Source organism: Ciconia boyciana, chromosome 18 (assembly GCF_034638445.1).
Source record: "Ciconia boyciana chromosome 18, ASM3463844v1, whole genome shotgun sequence".
NCBI lineage: Eukaryota > Metazoa > Chordata > Aves > Ciconiiformes > Ciconiidae > Ciconia > Ciconia boyciana.
Window position 1 is genome coordinate 3,260,541 of NC_132951.1, and position 26,834 is coordinate 3,287,374.

General features: G+C 52.5%; 2 protein-coding genes across 3 annotated transcripts in view; both read right to left on the reverse strand.

The window, feature by feature from the left end:
- Positions 1–12,493: 12,493 nt before the first annotated feature.
- Positions 12,494–19,007, reverse strand: LHX3 (LIM homeobox 3). The gene is made up of 6 exons (XM_072883169.1): positions 18,938–19,007; positions 15,777–15,948; positions 15,337–15,539; positions 14,972–15,123; positions 14,684–14,855; positions 12,494–12,912 (listed from the first exon to the last, which is right to left on the reverse strand). The coding sequence occupies exons 1-6, from the start codon at positions 19,005–19,007 to the stop codon at positions 12,494–12,496; spliced, it is 1,188 nt and encodes a 395-aa protein (XP_072739270.1).
- Positions 19,008–22,045: 3,038 nt separating this feature from the next.
- Positions 22,046–26,834, reverse strand: part of QSOX2 (quiescin sulfhydryl oxidase 2) — a 28,814-nt gene continuing 24,025 nt past the window's right edge. For both annotated transcript variants that reach the window (XM_072883119.1, XM_072883118.1), the window contains exon 12: positions 22,046–26,370. In XM_072883119.1, coding sequence (XP_072739220.1) covers positions 25,820–26,370 — 551 coding nt within the window. In that variant the 3' untranslated portion in view covers positions 22,046–25,819. The remainder of the gene's footprint in view (positions 26,371–26,834) is intronic.

The following is a 26,834-nucleotide window of genomic DNA, read 5'->3' on the forward strand; positions in this document are numbered from 1 at the left end:
TTCAAAGGCACTGACAGTTTAGGATTGACGACACCCAGGGCAACCTAGTGTCAAGCACTCCTAATGAAAACTATCCCATTTTGCTCCAGTAGTAGCAGCTGCCAACAGACATAATCTACTGGCATATGGAGAAGGCCATGCTAATCCCTGCAAGGTCATTAACAAGAGGGTGAAAATTACATGCAAAGCACCAGCTGTGGCATCCCCTGCTCCATCACACTTGATGTAGCAGGGAAAAGAGGAAAAAATGCAAGTACATCTCAGCAGGCCAAACATTTCTATTAAGAGCACAGCTATTTTTTCCCCTTCTCCAAACCAAGGTTCAGTACTATTGAAATTCTTCCTGTGCAGAAGAGCAGAAAGCCTTTCACAAGTGTCATCTTGTTTTCACAGTCAGAAATGACTGGAGGGGAGATTAGCTTCAAGTCAGCATTGCTGCAGGACAGCTGGAGCAGACAAGCTAACAAGAAGGTCTTGGCCCACCTTGTTAAGGGGCTGGGCTCTGCCACTGCAGGAAGCAGGTAGCCACCTCCAATCTTCCCTGACAGCCTGTCATCACTGGCACTATTGCCCTTTCTGGAACAGATGCGGGGCTTTCCCTCACCAGATGCAAAGAGCGTCTTTACCCCCTTCTTCCCAAGCATTTTTCTTTAAACCACACTGACAAGCCTGAACCTTAATTTTTAACACCCAACCTTTTTTTCCAAGGTCCCTGTGGCCCACCTTCCCCAGATCAGGGACCTCATCTTCCCTCCCCATGCAGTGTTTTGCACTTGTATCGACACTTGGCAGGTTAATAGGTACCAAAAACCCACAAGAGACCATTTGTGTCCTAGCTGACTGGGACACCAGACATCTGGACTCCAGCTTTGCACTAGACTGGGTCTTTGCTGAGGGCATTAGCAGGTACAGACTTTCTGCTACACCACCAGGTTCGCAGAGCACAGAGGTCCAAATGCCTCACAGCAGCGAGGAGCAGCACTACATGGGGCTAAGGGGAAACAGTCTCCAACCCATCCTTCCCTCCCTTCCCTTAATCTGCAAATAAGGACCCTATCCCTTCAGGCTCACCTCAGGTTTATATAGTTTAACATTTACATGCACATATGAGCTCTGCTTCCATAATCCCAAACTCACTCCCAAAGAATATTCTACCCTCATATTTGCGGGAACTCAGGATTTGGTTTTGTTTTTTCATTAAATCATGCAAACATTTTTATAAGCAATAAATCAAAAAGTCTGTTAAAACCCCCCAGCAACAACTACCTAAAACAAATCTTTTTCAATTTAAATCCCAGCCTGCATAACGATCAATCCCATAAACCCCGTGATTGTTAACATTACTTTGGGTAATGTTTAAAAACATTAATTTCAAAAAATGTAATAGGAAAAAAGCTCTTTAAATCGGCAAAAAGATAAATGGTCTCCAATAGCATGACCTTTTCCCATACCACAGTGACACTGAATCATTTTAAAGTTATTTACATTTTCATTCTTCCTTGGAAAAATGTTGACAAGGCTTTCACGGGCCATAATGGATACTCAGCAACATCTATGGAAAGTGTAACTGCATCAAGAGCCCTTCCTCAATTCCTCTTCCCTGCTTCACACCAAACAGCTTTAATTAATGGAGAAGAGGTGACTTCAGAGCCAGCCTTCTCATTAGCGCGACTGCCTGATCTGTGGGAAGTGACACAGCTCCCCAAAACACCACTAATGCAACCTGCAGGGTTTTTTTTTCTTGACCACCAGTGTCTTTCTGCCTCAAGCACATGTGCTTTCAACTCCACTTTTCAGAGATGAATTTGACCTCCAGGCTTGTAATTGCCATCAGGCTATGGGTTAGTCTGTGACAGCTGAAAAATACCCAAGATAAGTCTTGGCTTTACTTTCCCATCTGTAACTGGAGTATCCACCCACTGCCAGCTCACTGGTGAGCAGTGTCACAGCGTACACACAACACATGGTGCCCAATGCACGTAGCGTACACATTATAACACACTTGTAGGCACATATGGAGCTATAGCTATGTAGCCGATAGAGCTATCGGTAGAGCAATCATTCAGTATTCACCCATTCAATATGGGTGTTACACGTTGGGGCACATGTAACACCCAACGCACGCACGGAGTCTGGAGCAATACATGATTAACCGTGGCTCTGCCCTAAGGAGTGCTGGTGCAGAGACCTGTTACTTTACAAAGCCATTCCCTGGGGGAGGCTAAAGTTTGACACCTTCCCTGCCCTAACTCACAGCGGGAGCAGGATGGCCTTCAAAACTAAAGGACTCTGGTTTTCCCTTCCTCCATCCTCTGCTGAGCATTTGGGTCTTTCTGCCAAGACAAGCAGGAAATAAAACATCTGCCATGCTGGAAGCAGGAGGTGGCTCTCGAGTGACTCCTGTCCCCACAGACGCAGCAAGCCAGGGGCGATGGGGCCAGACTCAGTGCTGGCTCATGAGCTTTCGACAGACTTCCATTACATTGCTTCTCCCAGTCCTCTCCCCCCAGCCTGCTGGGCACAGCAGGGAAAGCACAACTGTATCAAGGCTCCGTGCACTGCAGCTCGATCTCTGCTTGGCTTGATATAATATTAATGACAAGTAAATGTGTCAATCCACAGAGCCACAAAGGCAATCATATTCCAGCTGTGCTATACCTGAAGGAGAAACCCAGGCTCACCTTGACTCCAGGGCCATGCCAGGGCCCAAAAACCCTGTGAATGCATGAGAGTGCAGAGGGACCTTGCACCCGCAGCCCCTTGCCCCTGCCTCACCAGGCACGCTGGTGCTGTAAGGAGAGGCACAGACAGCTCGGATGGTGCAGGGGGACCTCCCCCAGCCACCCCCAAGCACGGAGGGGCTTCCTACCCCCAGGGCAGGCTTTGGGGCACACAGACACGTCTTACGGCTGCACACCACAGCCAGGCCTGATACCAGGCACCAGCCTGCAAAAATCCGAGCCAAGTACTCAGTTACTTCAGTGACAGCTTCTGTGAACACTGCTCAGGAGCCCACTGCATCACACTGCGTTTGGGCTGAACAGTTAAACTTGCACATAGGACATAACCCGCTGCCCTTTATACTGAAGCAGGAAAGAAATATCCCGTCTGATCAAAGCATGTCCAATTAGTGCTCTAAGTTAATGAGATGCTTCAACTAACACGAGGGAATTTGTTTCTGAAAATGATGATTTTCCTGTTGGCAAATATAGTGATAAAAGCTGCACAAATTTGTATTTCAATGATCTGGGCTACAGCTATGTCTCCAGACTGACTCGGTGTGGTTCCACTGCCCCTGTTGCTGTGGCATGGCTAATATTGGCATCCCACAATTAGCATGCAGCATATTAATCCATGCAAATAGATGAGCCTGGTCCTCTAGTCCAGGAAAACACTTGGGGGACCAATTCTTTATTTCTGAGTGCATGATTAGTACAAATTAAAACCAGAATAAGTTTTAATTTTGCCACATCAGGCAGGTTCATCAAAACACCCTTATCCCCCAGAGCCAAGTCCCAATAAGAGTATAACAAGGGGATGTTTCAACTAGAATGATTAGGATAGTCCAGAAAAATTAATTTTGAAGTTCATGGCAGCCTCCTGTCAGAAACAGGCCACAGCAAGGAGACTATGTCCAGAAAATGAAAAGGCTGTGCTAAGTACTGCTGGTGGCAAAGAACAGAAGCAGGATCTGGCTCTGCTCCTTCTCAATTGCTCTCATAAAAGCCCCATTTAATATGAAGCCAATTCAACACGATAAACTCAACAACTGGAGCCCAGTTCCCAAACGGGGAGGTCTGCTGTCCAAATCCTCCCTCATTTAGCTAAAGGCTCCCCGCAGCTCTCGATCAGGGCTGGTCAGAGCCATCAGAGCAGTTGCTGTTAGAGGTGGGTCCGAGGGGCTGCACGCTGACCGACACGAGCAGGGTACCAAGGACCACACTGGACATTTAATTTTCCAAAGAGCATAGTCACAACAGATATCTTTAACGCCACTACCATCACACACACCCCACCTTCTGCTAGCCTGGGTCTGCTCAGCACACACAGCCTCGCTTTGCTCCATCCTCCTCAGATGAGCCCACCAGGCATCGCCTGCACTGTGGGACCTCCATCCCACTGCACCCGAGAGCAATGGTTCTGGTGCAGCGATACACAGTGTTTAGCCCTTCCTTAGCCAGCAGGTAATCACCATCCCTCCTCTCCTGCACACACAGTCACAGCTTGGTTTGTCCCTCTCCTTTGCCAGGACCCTCCCATCCCCAGCACACAGAGACCCCCCCCAGAGACGAGGCAGCAGCAGACCCAGGGCAGGACTACCTCCAGGAGCAGGCAAGCAGGAATTTCAGCATCCAGTCTCCAGAAATTTTTCTGCCTTTCAAATTATCATTCACATTTGAGAAAACAAAACAAATCCCAACAAATCCTAGTCCAACTTGCTGCATGCAGAAGGAAAAGCAGCCACAGCTCAGCATTGTGTGGCCTCACAAAAAGGATCCAGCAAACAACTCCAACCCCTCAAACCCAGCTGTGTTAAAGTAAAGGCCTGTCATACATGAGTGAGATCATCTGAGGTTTGTTTTGGGGTTTTTATAGTTGAGAAAAGAATCTCATGTTGGAAACTAACCTCCCTATGGATATAAAGAAACACACACTGCTTAGCCTATGGCCCACACGAATGCCAGGACAGATTCTGGGGAAACACCAAGCACCATGTTCTGGAGATGAGACCAGCCCCACAACCCATGAATTTGCAACAACCTCCCCCCAGACCAGCCCCACAGCCCGTGCCACTGACCTTCAGCACAGAGGGGAAGCTCAATCCCAGGTCCCAAACAGTAAATACAGAGTGACCCCACGATGCTTGAGGAAGACCAGGAATCAGCAAGGGCACAGCCCTAGAAAAAGGGCAGCCAGGAGCCATTAAATAACTCCCCTCTGGCCTCACCTGCAGGGCCCAGCTGGGGCTCGTTGAGGTGGATCCCTCTTTACAGGCAGGTTTGAGTAAATCAGCTGTTTCAAGTGGAAATAAACTTTCTACCCCAAATCCTGCCTATGCTGTGGGGTGCCTGTGCGGGGACACAGCCCTGGGGCCCTCGTTTCGCTCTGCTGCTTTGCACTTCTGTTAAATGCCCCCTGATTTACACCACTATAAGAGAGCGGAGCCTGGCGTCGTGCCCCCCGTGCCTGCCGTTAATGAGTATTCTCCTGATGTGCTATTTCCATAGATTGAGAACAACATCCTCCCTCGGAAAAAACAGAAGTGATTCCTGAATTAATTTAGATTTCCCGCTGCCTTGTTAGACCAGCTGGATATGGCACGCTTCATCTTCTCTGCAAACAGAGCCGCGCTCCCTCTGGGACACTCAGCACTTTATAAACCTGTCAAGCCCTTAAAGCCGGTGACCATGAGGCTTCACAACAAAATGTGTTGAGGTTTATGGCCACACACACGCCAGCCAGCCCCGGAGAGGAGAACCAGCATGGATGGTTTTGGAAGTGAGGGGATGTTGTTTTGTGCTGTGGTTTCATTTAAAGCAAGAAAAAAAAAATGCACTGCATGATTTATTTTAAAGCATCCAGGCTGCTGCAAAGTGCAATGCTTTGAGAGCATATGTATATACATGGGAAACAGGAGATTGCCTCCGACGTCATTTGCATTTGTCCCTTCCCTCCCTCCCCCATGCAGTGAGTGTTTTTAAAAGGACTTATCCTGGAGACGGCTGGAATACCTGCAACTTCTGCGGAAATCAGAGACTTCTGGGTGCAGAGCACCTGATCAAGCTGGTTTTCATTTACAAAACATATTGTTCTGCCAGTTCCCCCCCCGCCCAGCACCTCCAACGCTGATTTATTTTCTCTACTCTTCCGACAAACTTGAGAAGATTTTTTTTTACACTGACGACACCGATTCAGCATCTCTGCGACCTGCCTCAGCACGAGGGCTCCCCACGACCCTCGGCACGCAGCTCCCGGCAGAGCGGCACGGGCAACGCGTGACCAACGTGCCCTCGCATCCCCTGGGCCGCTCCTTCTGTTTAGACCGATGCCCATCCCCGGAGCACAAGGCCACATGGTTTTGGGCTCAGAGCCGCAGGTTGGTCCCTGCGAGCCGCGCTCAGCTGGCCGACACTGGCTATCTCCCAGCTGGAGGGGGCTGCTGGCTCCCGGCCGCTCCGCTTTCCTCCCACATGGCAGTTTGCTCAGCCTAACAAGTCAGCATCTGATGAAGTCTCTGCCGTTTGGGTCCCTCAGGGATTATAATATGACTGCAGCAGGTCCCAGCTATTCTCTGCAGCCCAGCATGTTGTTGCTTCATTAAACGCCAAATTGTTACATTAATTCTAACTGCCCTGTAGAGATGTAGCTGTCAGGAATGATTTACTCGCCTCCAGCTGACTCAGAGACTTTTTACAGGCTCCTGTGTAGGAGCTGGAAGAGGCCAGTGCCTGGGTGGGAGCGGGACGCAGGACGCGTCCAGCCAGGTACTGGCAGCAAGTGGCTCTGCCCTCCCCGCAGAGACAGAGACGATCTTCAGACCACGGTGGAAAAGTAACCGGGGAGCTAAAAAAAGGTGTGGAGTTTGGTTTTGTCTGAACTGGGGGCTGCTGGTGACCAAAAGTGCCTGTTAAAATGCAGCATCTTTGCTGAATATTTACTGAGCCCCAATGTCTGGGATCTCTCCTTCGCCCTAGCAGGCAGCTCTGCCTCCGCTGCAGGAGGAGGGTCTGGGTCATATATAAGTGTCAAAAAACATCTCCGGTGAGTCAGGGCTGAGCCATTTGTTAGCTTTCCTCTCCGTTTTCCCTGGGCTCAGAACAAGAATCTCAGCGCTTCACACACAGCGAATGGGTCAGGTCATCAGCTGTGCGGGAAGGGATGCGGGTCCCCCCTGTTCGGATACTCCTCCCTCGGGACTGGGGACCCTCGGGACTCCTCCGTCGCTGTTCCCAGAGCCCTGAAACAGCAGCGAGGGTGCGCTGGCCAGTGCCGGTCCCGGCAGCACCATTGCCGGCTGCCTGGCCCCAGAGCCCCCGGGGCGACACCAGGTCTCCTTTATTCGTTTGTTAGAAATTACCCAAGTCTTCATTCAAAATGGAAAGAAGACAAAATGTCTCGATAGCCAGTATGCAGTTTCTGCTTATAAACCAAAAAAGACCATTTAAACAGCATCTTCTGTCAGGGCATCACGGTCTGTGTTTTCCGTAGGCAGTACACATACCTCCCTGACACTGCTCACACCCACACACATATATATATACATATGTGTGTCCTGCAAGAGAAATAATGTGCAGAAACTGGCTGTGCTCTAACATGGAAAAGTTCATTTAAATCCAGAAACCTTGCATATTTGGCTATTAAATTATTTTTCATCCCCAGATTGCAAAATGCTGAGCACAAAAGCAGTGCTTTCTGCATCCTAGGTCAATGTTTCCCTATCCACTACACCTGTGTGCCAACAAACACGTCTGCACGTGTGGTTTAGTGCAAAATGCACTCCCACCTAGACACATAATAAAGATGTCAGAAAGAAAAAAAAACGAATTTAAACACCTGTGCTTTTTTTCTCGACATATTTTTGCTAGCTTGGTTTTCTTGTCAGGTTTTAACGAAGTCATTTGCTGCTTTTAAATGTTATTTCAGTGTATAAATCAAGCAGGTCTTTGCTTTCCTGCCTTGCTCCCACAGACCTTGGTGCGGGGAGGGAGAGGCAAGGCGGGATGGGATGCGCAGGGCGGGGAGAGCACCTTTGCTCAGGTGTTCTGACACCCCTGCGAGAAGCCACCGGAGGGGACCCCAAGGATGACCCAGCCCCAGCCACCTTCCCTGCTCCCCGGGGGCGAGGGGCTTCACCTGGCCCACGTCCCCAAAGGGGCACTAATGTCCCCAAAGCTGCACTAAGGTCCCCAAAGAGGCACTAATGTCCCCAAAGCTGCACTAAGGTCCCCAAAGGGGCACTAATGTCCCCAAAGCTGCACTAAGGTCCCCAAGCCCCGTGCCCCAGGGAAGCGGGCTGTCCCCAGGCCAGCCCTAGGACCCCAGCCGGGGACACCCCCCTTCCGCCACCTCGTTCCCCTGGCTCAGGCTGGACAAAACCCGCATGCCCCGGCCCTGTTTGGCTCGGCTCGCGCCGGCTCCTCAGGTTGTAGCCTCCGCTGAAGCTGTGCGAGCGGAGCTGGGCGGATTAGCCGCCCTCCCGGCTCATGGCTCCCGCTGGCCTCGCTGCTCCCAGCCGGGCTCACAGGCGTTGGGTTACAGCCCGCTGCGAGCACCGGCAGCCTCAGCCGCTGCAATAAACAGGATCCCTTGCAGAGCTGACGCCCCTGCAGAAATTGCAGAAAATATTTAACAATAAGGTGGTGTCTGTCCCTCCTAGCATGAGGGGCTTGCTTTCATTGGCCTCATACAGGAAATCAGAATAAGAAAAAAATAAGTTACTTCTACTGTTTGACACAAAATCTAATCATTTCCTGCATCTGTAGGGGATGCAAGTTTAGGCACAACTGCTTCTAAAAGATGAATATGCTGTTCGGAAAAAAAAGATTCATACATTAGATTTTCCTCGCTGAGGGCACAAAAAATTTCCTGCCTCCCATGTCATGCACTCACGCAAATCAGCAGAGGTTGTAAAGCTCACCTGCAAATTGAGCAATGCAAAACCCCTCTTCCTAATGCTGTTTGGGTTTTACAAGCTGTCAGTCAGTTGGATAGCGTTAGTTTTATTTGCTTCTTTCAAATTGGTTTTCTTTTTAACAGGAAGAAAGCATTTATATTAATGGAATCCCTGAGCCTCAGCCCTGAAAGGAGAGGCTGAAATGCAACCCCTGAATTTTGTACCAGGACGTTCGGGGAGCTCTTCTCCATGTTCAGACGAGCACACGCGCCGGCAACTTTCAGCCCGTTCTGCCTTTCAGAGCAAAGCACAAAGGCAGAGGGGGAGATTTGCATTTCTTCCTTTCTTAAATTCAGCCGTCCGCTGGGAATTCCCAGAGTGAGAGGAACATCAGCGCCTGTTATTTGCTGGGAGGGAAACGGTGAAAAAAAGATCTATAAAATACATGTTCAATTATTACAGTTTCTAGACAGTGGTTTTATAACAGCAGCATTATCCTAAAATCAACTACATTTCTGTCTTCGTGTTCTTATTTCTTTCTTTTTTAGGAAATAAGAGTCTTTTAGAGTCTTCTTTAGTCTTTTATAGGAAAATATTATTTCTACTTGAACTGCCAAAATGTTTTGATGCAAAACACTTAGCCAGATTTGGTGAGGGTTTCTAGATCATAGGGCCAGAGAGCAGAAAACACAGAATTCTTGAAAACACAAACTCTTGTTTTCTCTTTGGGTGCAGTTCTGTAATCTGTTTTTTTAAAATCCCATAATTTTCTAATTACTCCATAAATTTCAGTAAGAAATGTCCTTGCAATGTACCTACGGGCTAGCAGCAACAGTTGTCTCTTTATTACTCAGTTCTGGAGAAGGAAGAAAAAGCAGCTCCAGACTCTTCCTGCCAAGCCCAGCCCTGGGCTCAGACTCGAGAGCTCAGACCCCAATGAGGCAAATTTCTGCCTTGGCTGCAGGAGACACAGCTTCACCCATCTGACCCCCCCCAGGACCAGAGACATGAGCAAATTTGCACGTATGACCCCCAGGTCCAAGCTGGTGCGGTGTTTTTACACCAAAAGCCCCCTGGTGTCACGCAGCGGGGCTTCTCCCTGCCCTGCCGAAGCCCTCGGACTGGGTCTCCTGAAAAACAGAGTGAGTTTCTCTGTTGAGTGAATATTGCAGCAGTAAGGCGGTATGTATGTACCTGTTTTGCTTTGGGTGTTTTAACCCTATATCCCAGTAACAGCAAACACCCAGAGAGCCGCGTACGCTGCAAGTAGTGAGAGGCATCTCGAGAGCTTGCGGCACCGCTGTGCTGCTCGCTGCTCGGCCCGGGCAGGCTTCTGACAGCTCCCTGTCAGCAGAAACCGGACACGTTTCTTCTCCTCAGGTGCAACGCCTGTGTAACAGGAGGGGGAAAAGCTATAAAGATGCATACCCAGCGCTGGGGGTTAACAAGTATTTTGCAAATCTATATCTTTCTGCAAATATTATCAATCCCTGCTTGTTTCCAGAGACATCAGTGTCCCGTCTTTGCCGAGCAAAGGCCCAGGAAGCAGGGAGCAACGGCCGCGTGTTATGGCAAGCGCATGTTCCCCGCAGCTGCAAAACAGCACGGGCGACTATAGCAAGAGACCGGAGACAAGGACACGTCACCCGGTTCCGGCAGTGGCAATGTGTCCTTTGGAAAAGGTAAGGAACAAAAGCCTGGACTTCCCAGGTGTCGCTGCCTGACATCTGGCGAGTCCCCGGGGCCACGCGCACGGTGCCGGGGTGCTGGCAGCCTCCCGGGGACGGCACAGCTCTTCCCCGGGGTCCCCTGCAAAGCGCGGGACGGCGTGTGCCAGAGCATCGCCCGCGGGGCCGGGTCCAGAGGCAGCTGCACCCCCGACCCCGGCGCTGCCCCCCCGCCGCAGCGTGCTGCCGGTCTCAAATTCACACGCTCTCGAAGACGCTTGATACACTGCAGACCCCGGTACAAATATTCCCCGACTTCTTAGGGGAGCGAGAGGCTCGAAGCCCACGTGCTTTAAATAGTGTTTCCCATCTGATTCTGCAATCAGAGACTTCAGCAAAGTGCTTCATTCTGCTCTGAGGAGCATGACCACGACATTTGTATATGAAGATATGCGCGTGCACGCACTGCTCACGTGTGTACACACACACGGGCTGCATGTTTGGTCAAGCTTAATTCCTTAGGGGTTTTTTTCTTTTCTTTCTGATTTCTCTTTGAAATATTCCCATATCTGACTTTTAGCGTTTCATGTGCGCAACTTTCTGTCCGCAGACAGGCAGTGTCAGACTCTGCTATTTTCTATCGCTTTATCAGCACAGATTTCTGCTTTACATATTTCTACCTTTGCAATGAATGCTGAAAAATAACCATGACCCATCAAAAATAGCCTGACCGCGATCAAAGCCTGTGCATGCGTAGAGCAATATCGCTTGGCTCTCCCAAGGATTGCCAGCCTCCAAAACCCTCAATTTTTGTTTCAGCTTATCAAAGCCTTTTTACGTCGGTGGGGTTGCTCCTGTATTTAAAAGGGAAGAGTGTATTTCAACACTTTGTTGAATCATGGCATTCAGTTTTGGGGGCTTTGCCTTTTAGTTTCAGGTATTGTATTTAACTATAATGATGCTTTTGATGTGAATTTAGCAAAAGACTATTTAAAGTTTAGCTGACAAATTTATTTGGAATCTTGAAGTATTTGATCATCAGAGAGAAAGCGAGAATATAAATAAAAGACACTGGACATTCACATAATCTACAGTTAATTCAATAATTTTTACAGATAACAATATACATATCGTCTTCCCTTTCCTCACAATCAGCTCGCACTATAGCTGCGTAAATACACAAATGCCTGAAACAGAGAAGGGTCACCAGGACGGCGTGTGCTCGCTCCGGCACGCTCCCGGCGGTGCCTGGAGAACGGCTTGAACTAAAGCGGCCGACCCCCCTGCTGAGAGACCCCCCGAGAAGGTATTTGGCAACAAGACATCGGGGTGATTTTTGAGACACTTTGCAGTAAAACTGTTGCAAAGGAATGTGAAAGAACAGCATAAGATTCACAACCCAGAGCCGCTAGTGTTCCTGGGTCGAGAAAAATCACCTCTTGACCTCGGGATAGAAGTGTAGTTATTTGGTAGTAAATACAGCTATTCACTGTTTAATGCTTATATGGAAGAATAAAACTAGCAATCTACAAATTAAAAAGATGAGAAGCAGAATTAACATATGATTTTCATTTTACAAAGGAAAAGGGTTGTTGATAAATGATTGGCATATTAAAGAGCATTTCATTTTAGAAAAGTTAATGTAAATTCAAAATAAAACAAAACATACCGCATCGGTGCGCTTTTTAAAAAATCTGCTGGAAGAACAGAGTTTTCTACCATGGATTTCTGAAGTGATTCACTATTAACATTTCTCCTATAGAAATATAGACATTGTCACACCTTTTACCGTGGATGAGGACTTTGTTTTCTCTTTAAAAGGTTTCAGGGTGGATGGGTGATGAAGCAAGTCCTTGCTTTGGAGAATGCACTGACAACAGAAAGCGAAATACCTTATATCAAATCTGTAAAGCACAAGTCTTGGTGTTTAGTAAAGACACAACAATCAGTTTCGTTTGGACGCTCTGTACCACTGCGGTGCGACTGCCTTTGCCCACCGTCCTCTGCCAACCCACCGCTGGGGTGCCCTCCGAAAGCACGTATGCTCTCTCCATGTCGTCCGCTCTCTCCATGTCGTCCGCTCTCTCCATGTCGTCACGCTTTCCTGCCCCGCTCAGCAACCACAGTTTGTCCCTCCTTTATTTCCAAGAGTAGATGACGTTTCACAGCATCGAGTCCTTTCCTTTCCCACTGCACGGTGGTGGACCCTGTATCAAAATTGAGCGTGGTCGACTTCATCCAGCCAAGAGGCCGGGCTGGCAGGGAAATCCGGGTATCCCCCGCTGCTGCCAGTGGAGAGGTCGGAGCTGGGTCCGTTCCCGGCCAGGACCCTCATGGACTGGGGCACCCCTTGTCCGCTTTGTCCCATGATGCCCAAGCTGTTGTCTGGGTAAACCAAGCTGGAGATTAAAGGCTGGTGGCCCGGCAGTGCTTGCAAGGAAGCTGGTGACTGGGGTATCCCGTAGGGGCTGTTGGATCGCAGGTCGTGGTACTGGTCCTGAGCTGGGATGCCGCTGTGGTCCAGAGCAAAGCTCCCGTTGGTCCCAGCCTGTCTCCCCAGAGCAGGGGACGCTTCATTGAGGTTGCTGTAAATCCCATTGGAATGGCTCATTTCAGACATAGAGGGCTCATCTGAAAGGGAAATGGACTGGTTTTACTGGGAGAGCAATGGTCACGGCTGGCAGCGGTCGCACGGGAACTCCTGCGAGCTCTGGGTATAAATAGATTAGACGGATGGGAGCTGAGCAGCCACGCGCTTGCCACTTGTAATTCCTTATTATTCCCGTCCCTGTTGATGGATCTTCATAGAAGGCCACAGGATTATTATTTTTCCTGAGTACAAACATCTAATACATTTTGGATTTTAAAAATATGCACGAGAAGTACATATTAAACTATAAGACTGTGATTTAAAAATAATCCTTTCAAGGGGAACGTGAGTTCAATGTCTGCCCACCTTTTGTTCTGCGCTTCTATTTGGCTTTGAGGTTTATCTTGAATTTTGATATCATTTTTAGGAGCAACCTGAACACTCACCGATGCAAGAAAAACTCTCCATTGCTCAGAAAAAAAATATTAAATCTCAGCAGTATTTGTCTGCTCAGGAGCAGGCTAATGAAATGTACCTGTCCGACTTAAAAACACTTCTGAAAAATGGGCAATATTTTTTAAGTTACCAGTAAAAATTGTTTGCATTCGTTAGGGGCTTTATGGACAGCGCGAGCTGCTCTGTTGCCAAGGATACAAACCTGTTTGTGGCACCAAGCTATCAATAATTGTTCAACATTTTTTAGTTATTATTTATAGTATATTCATATTTAATGACGCTGATGCAGAGTGTGTATAAACAGACTTGAAAATCAAATAGTTTTTAGGAACGCGGGAGAGGAGCTGAGATGCAAAGCTGTGTGTGTATAAACATACGTGCATTATAGACGTACGTCTGTGTAAATATGTGCACAGAGTTTTGCATTTCAGCTTCTCTCCTGTATTCCTAAAAACGATACACACACACGCGCGCGCATTTGGGCACTGCGGTAGCGCAGCCCAGACGACATCGGCAGAGACCACTTGGCCCTGGGGCAGCTCTGGGCTGGAGCTGGGGCCGTGCAGGACGTGGCCCCACGCAGCGCTGCGGGCACCAAGCCCCCCCAGCCCGGCACAGGGCCGTATCCTGCTCCTACAGCAGATGCCCTGGGTCTGGGGAGTGCGGGATGAGGCTATGCAGGACAAGAGCTAGCGTAGGTACGTCCCTGGGTTTGTCAACAGAAATCTTTGCTCCAAAAATGGGACCCTCCGATGCAGAAACCCCCTAACAGGCAGCAACCTGCCTTTTACAGCACAGTGGAGAGGTAACAACTCCCACAGAACTGGGAAGGGAGCCCTAACTGGTACCTACGCAAATAAAACCACTCCTAAATAGGATGAAAAAAAAAATTCTACATACTTTTCGCACAGAAACCTTGAGTGACTCTGCACTCTCTGGTTTTTGTATTTCCAAGAGTCCCTTGAAAAGGCTGTTCGTGAGCAGCGGCTCTAACACCCGCAGCGCCCTCCCTGCTCTCCCCGCGCCTTCTTGGACCTGACACAGCCACAGGCCCCCGCAGGAAGAGCCGAGATTCCCCCGCGGTTCCTCGGCCACGGCTGCCCCTCGCTGCCGCGGCTCCGGCTCCCACGGCCCCCCCCCCCCGCAGCCCTGCCAGGACCGGGCAGGTAAATCCCGCAGCTCCGCACCCCTCCTTCCTTCCTTGGGCACTTGTTTTCACTCATTACACTGTGGCTGAAAATTCTGAACGTAGCACCGGGGGGGTGAAAGGAGCCTAGGCACGGACAGCAGCTTTGCAGGGAGGGCGCAGACCCGCACAGCCCCGGCTGGGAACGGGGGGGGGCTCCGGGGACCGACCTGTGAAGGAAACCTCGGCATCGCTGTCGGGCCCCTCCTCCTGGATGCTGTCCTTGTCGGACTTGGAGGTCCCCCGGGACCGCTTCATGTTCCTGAAGTACTGCCCCCACCGCTGCCTCCCCGCGTCCTTCTTCAGCCTTTTCTCCTTGGCCCGGCGGTTCTGGAACCAGACCTGCAAGCAGGGCACGCCGGGGAGCTCCCTCGCAGCGGGGCCGGCTCCTTCCCCGCCGCCTCCCGCCCCGCGGCCCGGGGCAGCCCCGGCGGGGGGCGAGGGCCGCCCCGTCTCACCTGCACCACCCGCATGTCCAGCCCCGTCTCCGACGAAAGCTGCTCCCGGACGTGCCGCGCCGGCTTGGGCGAGTTGTTGTAAGCGTTTTTGAGGGTTTCCAGCTGCTTGGCCGTGATGGTGGTGCGGGGCCTCTTGGCCGTGGACTCAGCCTCTGCCGGCACGGTGCGAGTTAGAGGCGAAGGTACCACGGAGTGGCCCCGGGGGCGAGGGAGCCCCGTCCTCCCTCCAGCCACCCCCCGACGGCAGACGCTCCCGGCACCCCTCCCGCCCGGTTGCGTGAGCGTGTCCCGGAGGGCAGGAGGGCCCCGGGCCGTCTCCCTCCTGCCCTCGGGGGGCGGGGGTGGGAGGAGGGGGCAAGGGGTACCTCTCTGCTTGGCCGTCTCGTAGTCTGCCTTGCAGACCAGCCTGCTGTCCTCCATGAGGTAGAACTCGTCGCCGGTGGCCAGCTGCCGTTTGCAGACGATGCAGGCGAAGCAGTGCAGGTGGTAAACGAAGTCCTGGGCCCGACGAACCACCTGGGTCGGGGGGATGCCCTGCTGGCAGGCGGCACACTTCGTCCCGAAGCGCCTGAGCGGGGGGCACAAGCGGAGCGGCGGCCGCTGAGCGGGGGGGGGCGGCCCGGCCCGGCCCGGCGCTGTCCGCGGTGCTGAACCCCACGCGTGCCCGTGCGCGCCGCTGCCCGCGGGGCTGACACCCACCCAGGCTGCCTCACACACACACACACACACACACACACACACACACACCCCGGCTTCTCCCCGTCCCCGGTCGCCCCCCGTGCCCTCCCGTCCCGTCCCCACGCACTTGAAGAAGTCCTCCTTGCAGTACACGCCGTCCCCGCGGCTGAAGCACTTCTCGGCCAGCTGCGTCTGGCAGTCGGAGCATTTCAGGCACTTGCTGTGCCAGTGCCGGTCCAGGACCTTGAGGATGAACCTGTCCACGATGTGCTGGTTGCAGCCGGCGCACAGCGGGATCTCTGCGGGGAGGCAGCCCCCGTCAGCCGCCGCCCCGACGGCCCCGCTGCCTCCCGCCGCCGCCCGCGACCCGCCCGGCCCGGCGGCCCCGGGGCTGCTGCCGCCCGACGGCGGCCCCGGGGGCGGCCCGGGGAACGGCCCGAAAAACATGAGCATTCGTTCCGATTCGTTGGGGCGGCGCCGCGCGAGCCTCTGCCCGCGCCGCGGAGAGCGGCGGAGCCCCGGGCCGCGGACACCGGGGGAAGCGCCCGGGACGCCGAGGAAAACGAGAAGGGAGGTGACGGGAACGGAACTAACCCCCGGGCCGAGCCGCCGGCAAAGCTGCACGGCAACTATTCCAGGCTCTTTTGCCTTTTCCTACCCTTCCAAAATTCATCTGCAAATAACGGCGGGGTAGCCCGGGCGGGGTGGGGAAAGAAACTGCCACAAATTATGAGAATTGCCCTGAAAATGAAAACGCGGGAGGCTCGTCCCGTCGCCCTGCAGATACCGACAGAGATGATATGGAAAGAGATGATACAGGGATACAGATATGGAGAAACAGAGATATAAAAATAAACGGATACAGTAGACAGAGAACGAAAAAGTACATATAGACATAAATATATAGATATCGGTATAGATATATACATGTAGGTATAGATATAGATAGGTAGGTAAAAATGTGGATATAGAGCTATGTAAATATAGATGTATCGGCACAGATACAGACGGAGAGATATATAGACACGGCTGTATAGATAGAGATAGATGCAGACATAAGAGTATCTATATGTAAAGATAACTATATCTAGATACATAGAGATGTACAGCTGTGCGTGGGGGTGGAGGTGGCGATGATACCGTTACGGGGGTTAATCGTCTCCTCAACAAATTCACCATGTCCGAACAAATAACCCCAATAACGGCAGCGCTGAAGGCAGCGGCCCCGGCCCGGGCTGCCCGGGGAGGACTGGGCTCCGGCACCGGCACCGGCACGGTAACGCGGCACAGCCCGGCACAGCCCCGGGCACGGTAACGCGGCACGGCCCCGCAAGGTCCCGGTGCGGCCCGGCCCGGCCCGGCCCGCGGCTCTTACGCTGCATGGCCGCTCCGCGGGCCGCGGCAGCCCCGCTCCCTCAGCCGGGCCGCGGGCACGGGCGCATCTTCCGCGGGGCGCGGGCGCAGCCCCCGCCGCCCCTCGCCCCGTCGCTGCCGAGGCCGGGCCGGGGCGCGGAACCGCCGCGCTCCCCCCCGCCGGTCCCCCCCGGCCCCCCAAATCACGGCGGCAGCTGCCCCCCCCCCCCGGCCGCTGCCACCCCCGCGGCGCCGGGGACTTAATTCGCTAAAGCGGGTTATTTTTAGCCGCCGGCCCCCCCCGCCCGGGCCGGTCTGAAGCGGCGGGCAGGGCACGGCGGCGAGCTGTATTTAATCCCCCCCCCCCGGGGCCGGCGGCCCGACCCCTCCCGCCGCCCCTTCCCGGCCGGGCACGGGGGGAGGGCGACGGCTCCGGGGGGCCCAGAAACGGAACCCGGGCGGGGCCGCCCCCCGACGGGGCCGGCGGCGGGCGGGGGCCGAGCCGGGGCGTGGGGGCGGGGGGGGCAGGCAGCGCCGGCCGCTGCCCCGAGCCCGTTGTGAGCCGCCAGCCCCGGGATCCGCCCCCGGCCCGGGCAAAGCACCGCGCGGCTCGGCCCCTCCGGCGGCGCGGACAGCCCGTCCCCCGCCGGGCCCGCTCCTGCCGCCGCCCTGCCCCGGCCCTCCGCCACGGTAAGCCCCGGTGAGCCCCGCTGCTCCTTCCCGCTGCCTCCCCGCGCCCCGACGGAGGCCGGCCGGGGGCCGCGGTGCCACGAACGGGCGTCGCGTCCTGCGGGCAAACGGCGTTTTCGCGTCGTTCCTTCTACCGGGAGTTCGCCTTCGGCCGTGCCGCCTCCTCCCCCCGGTAGCAAAAGCATCTCCTGCTTGCCGGGTCAAACGCGCAACTACCGCGGCCGCGGTGACCGCACCGCGCAGAGCCGCGGGGAAGAGCCGCAGAAAGACAAACCGGGCGCCGAGCGCGGGGCAGGACCGGGGACACCGGCCCGACGGCGGGGGGGGCTGCCGGGCTGCCCGGCCCGCGGGGTCGGTCCCGCTCCCGGTGGCACCTCGGCCCCCGCACACCGGCGGGGCCCCCGCCCCGGCTCCTCGTCGTTTTGGTTTGAAGCCCCCGTCGGGCGCGGTCGATGCTGGCGAGAACCGGGACGGCCCCGCACCGGCACCGGACCCGCCGCCCCGGGACCCGGCTGTGCCAGCCCCGGTGAGACCCCCGGCTCCCCGGACACTCCAGGGGAGCGCGGCCCGGTTCTCCCCGCCCCGACAGCGCTGTCCCCGTTCGTTAAACGGGAGGAAAAAAACATTTAGGAGAGGAATTAACGGGAGTTTTTCCAAAGCGGGGGAAAAGCCGGGTCGGAGCCTGGCGGGGTGCCGCCCGGGGCTGCCCGCCGTCGGGGGGGAACCGGCGGGGAGAAACTCCCCGTTTCGTCCCTGCCCTCGTTGTGCGGGGACCGGCGGGGCCCCGGGGCAGGAGCCGCCGCTCCCCGGTGCGGGGCAGAGCTGCCGCCGGGGCTGGGGCAGGGGCTGAGCTCGGGGCAGCCGCCGCGCTTCCTCCGGGAGCGGGCGGGGAGCCCCGGTCCGGACCCGACGAGACCCGAACGGGCGCCCGGAGCGGGCGCCGGGCCGGACCCGCCGGCGTGCGGGGGGCAGCGGGGTGGCCTCCGGTGCCGGGGACGAGGCGGGAGAGAACGAGAGGGAGCGTGGGGCGGGCGGGATGGACCGGGACGGACCCCCCCGGTGCCGTCGGGCCGCCCGCCCTCCCCTGCAGCCGGCCCCGACGGTGCCCCGCGGAGCGCGGAACGGGCAGAGGCGGGGGCACGGCCGGGCCGGCTCCCGCGGGCCGCCCCGCTCCCGCCGGGGCTCCCCGAGCCGCCGCCGGCGCCTCCGCGGGGGGACGCGGAGCTCTGCGCGCCCGCCCCTCACCTGGGCTCCGCGGGAAGGGGCAGAGCTCCGCTGCCTTCTCCGAGCCGGCGCGGACCCGCTCCAGCAACATCGCGGCCTCCGCGGGCGCGGCGGGCGCCGTCCGAGGTGCGCGGGTGGCTGCGGAGGAGTGGCGGAGCGGCGCGGAGGGGAGCGCAGGGAGCGGCGCGGGGGCCGGCCGCCGCCCGGGGCGGAGCGGGGCCGGCGCGGGGGGGCGGGCCGGGGGCGGCACCGAGCCGTCGGGCCGGGCCGCAGCTGGGCCGCGGTTCAGCGCGGGGCTCTTCAGCATCGCAAAAGCGGGGCGGGGAGGGAGGGGGGGGCACGGTCCCCCCCGCGTCCCACGCGTGGGCTCAGGCTGCGGCCGCCGCCCTCGGCGCCAAGCGGCCCCGGGCCCCTGCCGAGCCCCCGCCGGCGGCGCGCCGGGGGTCGAGGGAGTCGCCGTCGGGGGGAGCCGCCCCCGCCCCCGGCCGCTCCGCGCCCGGATTTCGTTTGCCCCCGCGGCGTGGGTCTGCCCCGCCGCCGCCCGTGGGGAGCGGGGGTCTCTGCCCCCTCCAGTGATTAGTTAATGAGCGCGGAGAGGTGACGCCGGGGACTCGTGTCTGACCCGCGGCAATCAGCGCCCGGCGGCTGGAGGAGGTTAACTGGGCTAATTGAGGACGGGCGGACGTGGACGTGTGTGTGTCTGTGTGTGGGTGCGTGTGCAGGAGCACGCGTGTGCACACGGGTGCAGGGCTGTGCACACGCAGGGCTGTGCACACGCAGGGCTGTGCGTGCAGCTGGGCGTGCGTGCATGGGCGTGCGCTTGTTTGTATGCAGTTCGTGTGTGTGCGCTTGTGCGTGCGAAGGGAGGCTGTGCCAGCCTGTGTATCCCTGCGGGTGTGCAGGGGTGTGGGGGTGCGCAGGTTCTGTGTGTGCGTACGTGCACGCGGGTGTGGGAGCCGTGTCTGTACCTGTGTGCTTGTGCTCTGTTCCGTGGGTGCTTGTGTGTCTGCGTGTGCAGAGGTGTTGGTGTGTGCGCAGGGGGGAGCGGGCACGTGTCTGTGTGCTTGTGCGTGTCTGGGCCGGGGTGACAGCCCCGTGCGTGTGTGCACCGCTTGCCCCAGGCAGCCGGAGCTGATAATTGTGGTTGTTACTGTGAGCCCGTTAATCCCCCGAATCCCTTTACCTCCTGCTCGCAGGGGATTACAAATTAATAAAAGCGGCTTAGGGGCGGGAGCCTCCAAACGCACATATGTTCCTGCCGGACGGCAGCACGGGGACTTTCGCCCGCCCATGGGGGCAGCTGGGGAGCAGGCCCAGCACCGAGCCCCCGAGGGCCCCAACCTCGCGGCACCCACATTGGGCCCGCACCGCTACTGAGCGCCCCTGGGTGCCAGGCTGCCTTTCTGCCTGCTCCGGGTCGTGCACAGTGCAGGGCTGCGGGGGCCGACGGTTGGGTCAGGACTGTCCCCTCAGGTGGTTCATCTGGCTGGGGGCCAGGTCCCAGCCTGGGGGACAGCTCAGACCTGTAGAGTTAGAAAATAATGCAGGGAGACATTTTTGGGGATCAAGATCTGGGGTCCCCAACTAAAGTACCTAGAAAGGCCAGGCTGGAGTACAGCTGGGGAACAGGTAGAGCACTGCTGGAGCATCACCAGTACCGTGCTGGAGTAATCCCAGGTACCGCAGCGAGTCCTGCTGGGTACCGCCAGCACTGGCTGCGCTGGGGCACCTCGACCCTCCCCAGGACCATGAACAGCTTCTGGGGGAGGGGGGCAGGTGATGACCCACATGGACTCTTTTAATCTCAGTTTTGTAAGTGGATTTTTAATCTGATCCTCTAAGGAAGCAGTTTAAGGAAGCGTGTGTGTGTTTGTGCGTGGTGGTGGCTGTTCCCCAGCGCACGGGGCAGGGTCGTGGCAGCTGTGGCTGTGCAAGATGGAGGGCAGTGGCTGATGTCCCGCTCAGGACTGTCCATGGCACACACCAGCCCTACACAGCCTCATGTTTTCAGCCCTGCGGGTCGTTCACATGGTGGCACCATCTTGGCAGGTTTCCACGAAAGCCCCTTTGGATGATCTCCGCACTATGCACGCTCTTGTGTCCTCCTGCTCAGGTTGTAGCGGGCATCAGACCCTGCCCATAGCCTTCCTCATTGTGGTTCTGCCACCATTAAAAAAAACCAACCCAAATATATATTTATTCCTGTTTTTCTCTCTCTCTCCTGGGTTCAGAAGATCACTTAGCAGCCCCTGAGAAGTCTGGGCTTAAACATATCCCCCTCCCTGTTCCCTTCTGTGGACAGACCCAAAGGCACAAACTGGCACAAGTTTCTTGGATGACAGCCCTTGTCCCCCTCACTTTGACACCAGAGCAGCAGCTCATGCAGCAAGTTCCCAGGACAACCTTTCACACCTCTCTCAAACGAGGCAGCAGCTGTATTAACTGGGTGGTAAGGACAGGGCACTCCCAACCCTGCCCCAGCAGGGACAACGTCTGTCTTTGCCAAGACTTTTAGGCGATGAGCCCTACATCAGGTTCCCTGGGGGAACATCCCTGTTTTCCAGGCAAGGTCATGGGCCGGCAAGGAAACACGTGTCTCCCTGGAGAAGTGGGTTGCAGTGCCAAACTCCAAAGAACCTTCCCTACAGGTTTAGAAATCTTACCAATTTCTAAAAATATCGTGGAGTACTTCCGTGGGTAGACAAAGAATATTTTCAACAAGTCACCCATCCCACCTCCTTAGAGGCCCCGCGGGTGCCAGCAGAAGCTGCAGAAAGATTCAGCAGCACCCCGTGGAGGTTAGCACCATCCCGGCCAAAGAAGAGATACTCGGGTTTAAGGGACAGGAAGATTTGGGTATGTGTGTATAGGGAGAGAACGTGCAAATCAGTGGTCAGAAACCGACAATTTTTCCATCACTCCTGCAAACATTTTCTAAAGTTACGGGATAACAGTGAAAGAAATGGAGTAAAAGTTTACCTGCTCCTGGTACTTTTCAAAATTAAGTACCTACATAAAATGACCAATGTGGTTTGAAATGGACGCACATACAAGCTATCCTTGCAATAGTTTAGCTAAAAATAACTTGAAAACACCAGTAAAAAGCCAAAATGCACCACTTTGCCGAAATGTTTACAATTTATTTTAAACAAGCACATTAGTTTACAGTTTAGTACAAAATGGTCACTTTTCCTTCCTAGAGAGGTACGAGACTGAGTAAAAAAACCAAACCAAACAGACTACACTTGAAAAATGTCAAGTTATTGAATGAAAATAAATAAAACATTTAAATTACCGAACTGTTATATTCACTATTTTTAACACCTCATATGCAATGCACAGGCCTAGACAACACAGCTTGGACCTTTCTTTAAGATGGTCGTTCCCATCCAGTTCTGAGCAGGAACAGCAGGATGGATACACTGCTGGAAATTAAAAATCAAGAGTTCTCGGGAATAACTTCATCAGGTTTCTTTAGCACTTGCAGCTTTTCTTTCTCTCCTGACACATTCCACAGTACTCCTTTTATCTTCTATGCAGGCTTAATATTTCCTCTTTAAAAACATCTGAAGAGCAAAGGCGGCTCCATGAATTATGAAGGGCCAAGAAATCCTTCTCGGAAATGACTGCAACCAGCATGGTACGATCCACAGATGAACGTGGCATTGCAGACATGTCTGTAGTACAACACAATACGCAAATAAAACCTCTGGGACTGAGGAGATGGTGGCTGGAGACAGTTTTTAAAAAGGAAAAATTTTCTTGTAAGTCACCCACCGATAGCACACCACAGCAAAGCAGCATCACACATTCCCCAGCAGACAGATCTTTACAGTCAGAGTACATAAAAGGATGTAATTTGTCATTATAAAGATGGAAAACAAGAACAAGTAAACAGAGATTTACACAACTGAATTCAAAATCAAGAAAACTTTTCCAGATGAGGTCACCACTAGCAATTAAAGTGAAAGCCTTAGCCAGGTAGCTGGCAACAGAGTCAGAGCACCAACACGGATAACCAACATCCTAATTTCATGCTTTTACACTCTTAGACAAAAAAAAAAACCCACTGGAAGTTTCAGTCTCAGTTTATTTTGTCATGTTTCCAGCAGGGTCACAGCAACATGAAAGTTAACGGTGTGCGGCAAAAAAACCCCACCCAACCTTATTCCAAAACCACATTTGCTGCTGTTTTAATGGCAAAATCATCCCTACAAACCTTCAATGCCTTTTGTTTTCATATGCAGATGAAAATAAGCAGAAGGAGTCAAAGCTAACAAACTCGGGTCTATGTATCTGGTAGAGTTCTAAACAGCAGCCGTAGCGACTGGTTTTCAGCTCCAGAATGCGCGACAGCACTGACAGCAGGCAACTCAAGAGCCCCACAGAAACTGGCCAAATTTTTCAGATCCCATACTTGCTGTGCTGCGGTTTTGGTGTTTTGGTGGTTGCGTGGGGTTTTTTTGAGAAGCTAAATGTCCTTGCTTCTTGGCTGATATCAACATCTCCCCAGATGAGGTCACTTAAAAATTGCCTGATTTTCAAAACGAAATTTGGAAACTCTGGGCTTTCCTCTTAAGTCACCTCCTCCTGGGGCCTCTCACTGGATTCCAGCACAAAGCAAGTGGCACTGATGAGCCAGCCTGGACCACCTTCCACCCTGGTTCACTGTCTTTCTAGTTATTCATTAGTTGTTTTAATATTCAAACCCGGGTGCTAGAAAGAGAATTATAGGGGCGCTTATAAATTCCTAAAGGAGACACCGGTGATGGCTCCTTGTGCCAGAACTCTTGAACAGTGAGGGTCCTTAAAAAGCACAGACTGACTTAACATCACAGACTTAACGTCGAAGTTAAAAAGAGAAGTTTTCATGTTAGAGCGCTTGCAGCAGCAGTTGCCCGCAGGTGCTCCCAGCAGCGCTCGGCTCCGTGGAGGCCGTGCGTGGCAGATGGCAGGAGCTGGCCTCCAGCTTCACGGAGAGAGCATGGGGTCAATTTTCTCACATTGGAGCAAGAATATTGGTGCAATGTTGCACCAATTTTCTCACATTGGAGCAATGTTGGGTGCGTACAATAAACACTGAGGATGGCTTCAGAAAACCACAGATAACACGCCTCTCTATGTACATCAGACTAACAGGGGCTTGTGAATGGCGATTTTTTCCTCTGATATATGTTTACAATAACCACAGAAAGTTATTACTTTATGTGCATGTTATTTTGATAAACTTAAGGAACAAGGGACAGTAAATCTTTGAAGCTCAATTCCAACTGGAAGCTGCAGAAACTCCTGTCAGAAACGTTCAGTTTTGTGAACAAACAAGATTTGTTATGAAAAAATATCCCCGTTGAGTTTGTGTGCTTTTAGACCATTCTTGTTCCTAGGCTTTAAACTTTTTATGCTAGGGCTTATGATGGAAATAAGAGGAGGACACCCTAACAGTATAAATACTATGAATTGGCCTGGGACTATTTATTCCTTCTCGCGTAACAGAAGAGCTAGCGAACATTCAATTAAATTAAAAGTTGCAAATGTAGAATTGAAAGGAAAAGCCTTTTTATATAACATAATTAATCTGTAGAACTCACTGCCACGAGAAAACATTGAGGCCAAAACCTATTAGGATTAACTAAAGATTAGGTAATGGATAACTAGAACATGCTCAATTACATTGGATAGGATTATAAACTTCACTATCCAGGACGTGAATTATCCCCCACAGCTAGGATCAGAAAGGAACTCCTATTCCAAATGGTAATTTTATAACTGTTTGCATGGTTTCTTCTAATTGCTGCCAGCCAGGACCCCAGACAGATCTGTAAAGGCAACCACTGTATTCCCAATTGCTGCCACACCCCAGAAAGGAGCAGCTCTTACGAGAAGCAAAATTACTGTATGGTAACGGAGTTATCCAACATCACAAGAAACTTAATACTTCCAGCTCTGTACATTTGTTCTGGCATGCTGATACAAATCTCACTGTCCTTCACCAAAACTACTGTTTCCCTTTACTGGAGTTCATCAGAATTGGCTTCCATCTGGATAACACAGTAATTACGCAGCCACTTTTCCAGTTCATAAATGAGCGAGGCGAGTTATCTAATGCTCCATCAACACATCCAACAGAGGAGCAAGTAAAGCACTGCGTCCAAGTCTGTCCTTGCTTACCTCTAAACTCCATTAAAATAGATGACAGCATTAGCAATCAGAATCAGGCTGCTTACCGAGATACAAACTGCCCCAAAACTCTCATCCTAGCAGAGACATACACATCCTTGGCTGGAACACACGGGAGAATGGAAGATTTACTTGAACACGTAATGCTTTCTACTTTAAATATGTAGTGTAAATAATATTTGAGAAAGTCACATAGGTTTAGAATTGATTTAATCAGAATAGAACTCTTGCTTCCTGAAAAAAAATAAAAAATAAAAAATCAGAATTCTTGCTTCTCCAAATGAAGCAGCCCAGGTACCAGCATAACTGTTCAGTACTCTGGTAGGTAAAATCAGCTGTGGATAAATTTAAAAAAAAAACCGGACTTGAAGTACACAAAACAATATCCAATTTCCTTCTAAAACCAGGCACTGCTGATTGCATAATGTAATGTTTACTCTGAAAATGAGTAAAGGATGTAGGTGGTAAGTCACGGAAAAGTCTTAACTGAAAAATGCAACGCTTACTTCAGTGGACATTTTACGATAGCACTATGTGCCTCACTTAAAGATGAGGGTTCTTACAGCGAGCTCTGTATATTAACCTAGAACACTCGTGAAATGACTTGGGAAGAAAGGGGTTTTAAACAAGGAATACTGTATATAAAATCCCTGATCATAAATATTAAAGCTGTATCTGGTACTGAACAGCCACATACAATGAAAACTTTGTTTCCGATTTAAACTTCTATACAGATGAACGATAATACTTCACTTTCCACCGTTTAGATCTCATTCGGAAAAAAAAGTACATTATCATTAAAAATAAGGATGATGCTACATACAGTATGACACACAGACTCATGTCTATGTTTGAAAATCCAATCCCTAGGAAAGACACGGCCTGCTTCGTCTCTTTAAGGTTAGCTGATCCACCTGCGCCTTTACTGCTATCTTTGACAGGTCCACGATTTGCTATTAGCTTATCTAAGACCTTCGATTCTGAATCTAGTATGTTTTCTTTATCCTGGATCTTATTTTCTCTGTTTCCACTTGGTTTCTTCAGTAGGCTTTTGTCTTTCACCTCCCTTGTATCTCCCTGTTCAGTTTCACTGGAGTCAGTCTGGCTTTCGGTGTATTTATATAGAATATTTTCACTGTTATAGTGATACTTCATGAACTGTAGAACTTGGGCTTCATTCCAGCTGTGTAATCCTTTAATTTCTTCATGACATGCAGGACAAATGTCTGGAGTTGGCCACTGAACTTTGGGAAATTTTGGATCTTCCGTCAAATCACCTAATTGGGAGGAGAAAAAAATAAAAATATCAGTGAATGAACTAGGAAAGCTGAACCATCAGGCACTTCACTGGAAAGCACAGAGAGTATTTTCCACTTATAAATAGTGAGGTTGGCAAAAAAAGCCTGCAGCACAACAATGTCTGTATTCAACTGAAGACAATCACGAACAAATTTGGAAATTCCTAAGTTTCCTTATGGATGCATCAATTAGGTTCCGAAGTATTGCTTCCTCTTTCAAAATACAAACACTAAATCATAATTATTTTCCTTTTCTCTCAGTAAAAGCTGTAGCATTCTAATACAACAAGATGCTACAATTGCTGTGTTTTTAGAAGGCATGAAAACACCACCATCTGGGCCTTTCAGGGGTTAACTTGAATTATGGTTCAAAACAAACTGCTCTTTTGCACTCCATACTCTTTAATCCTGAAGCCTGCTTTGCAGCAAGCAGTTTCAAGGCC

Excerpts from the sequence above, each read along its gene's own strand:
- LHX3 (XM_072883169.1), bottom strand. The coding sequence starts at position 19,007 with ATGTTGCTGGAGCGGGTCCGCGCCGGCTCGGAGAAGGCAGCGGAGCTC. Across the intron at positions 15,949-18,937 it reads CCCCTTCCCGCGGAGCCCAG|AGATCCCGCTGTGCGCCGGC; the intron begins GTGAGGGGCGGG and ends GCCTCCCCGCAG. Across the intron at positions 15,540-15,776 it reads TGCAAGGAGGACTTCTTCAA|GCGCTTCGGGACGAAGTGTG; the intron begins GTGCGTGGGGAC and ends CCCCCCGCTCAG.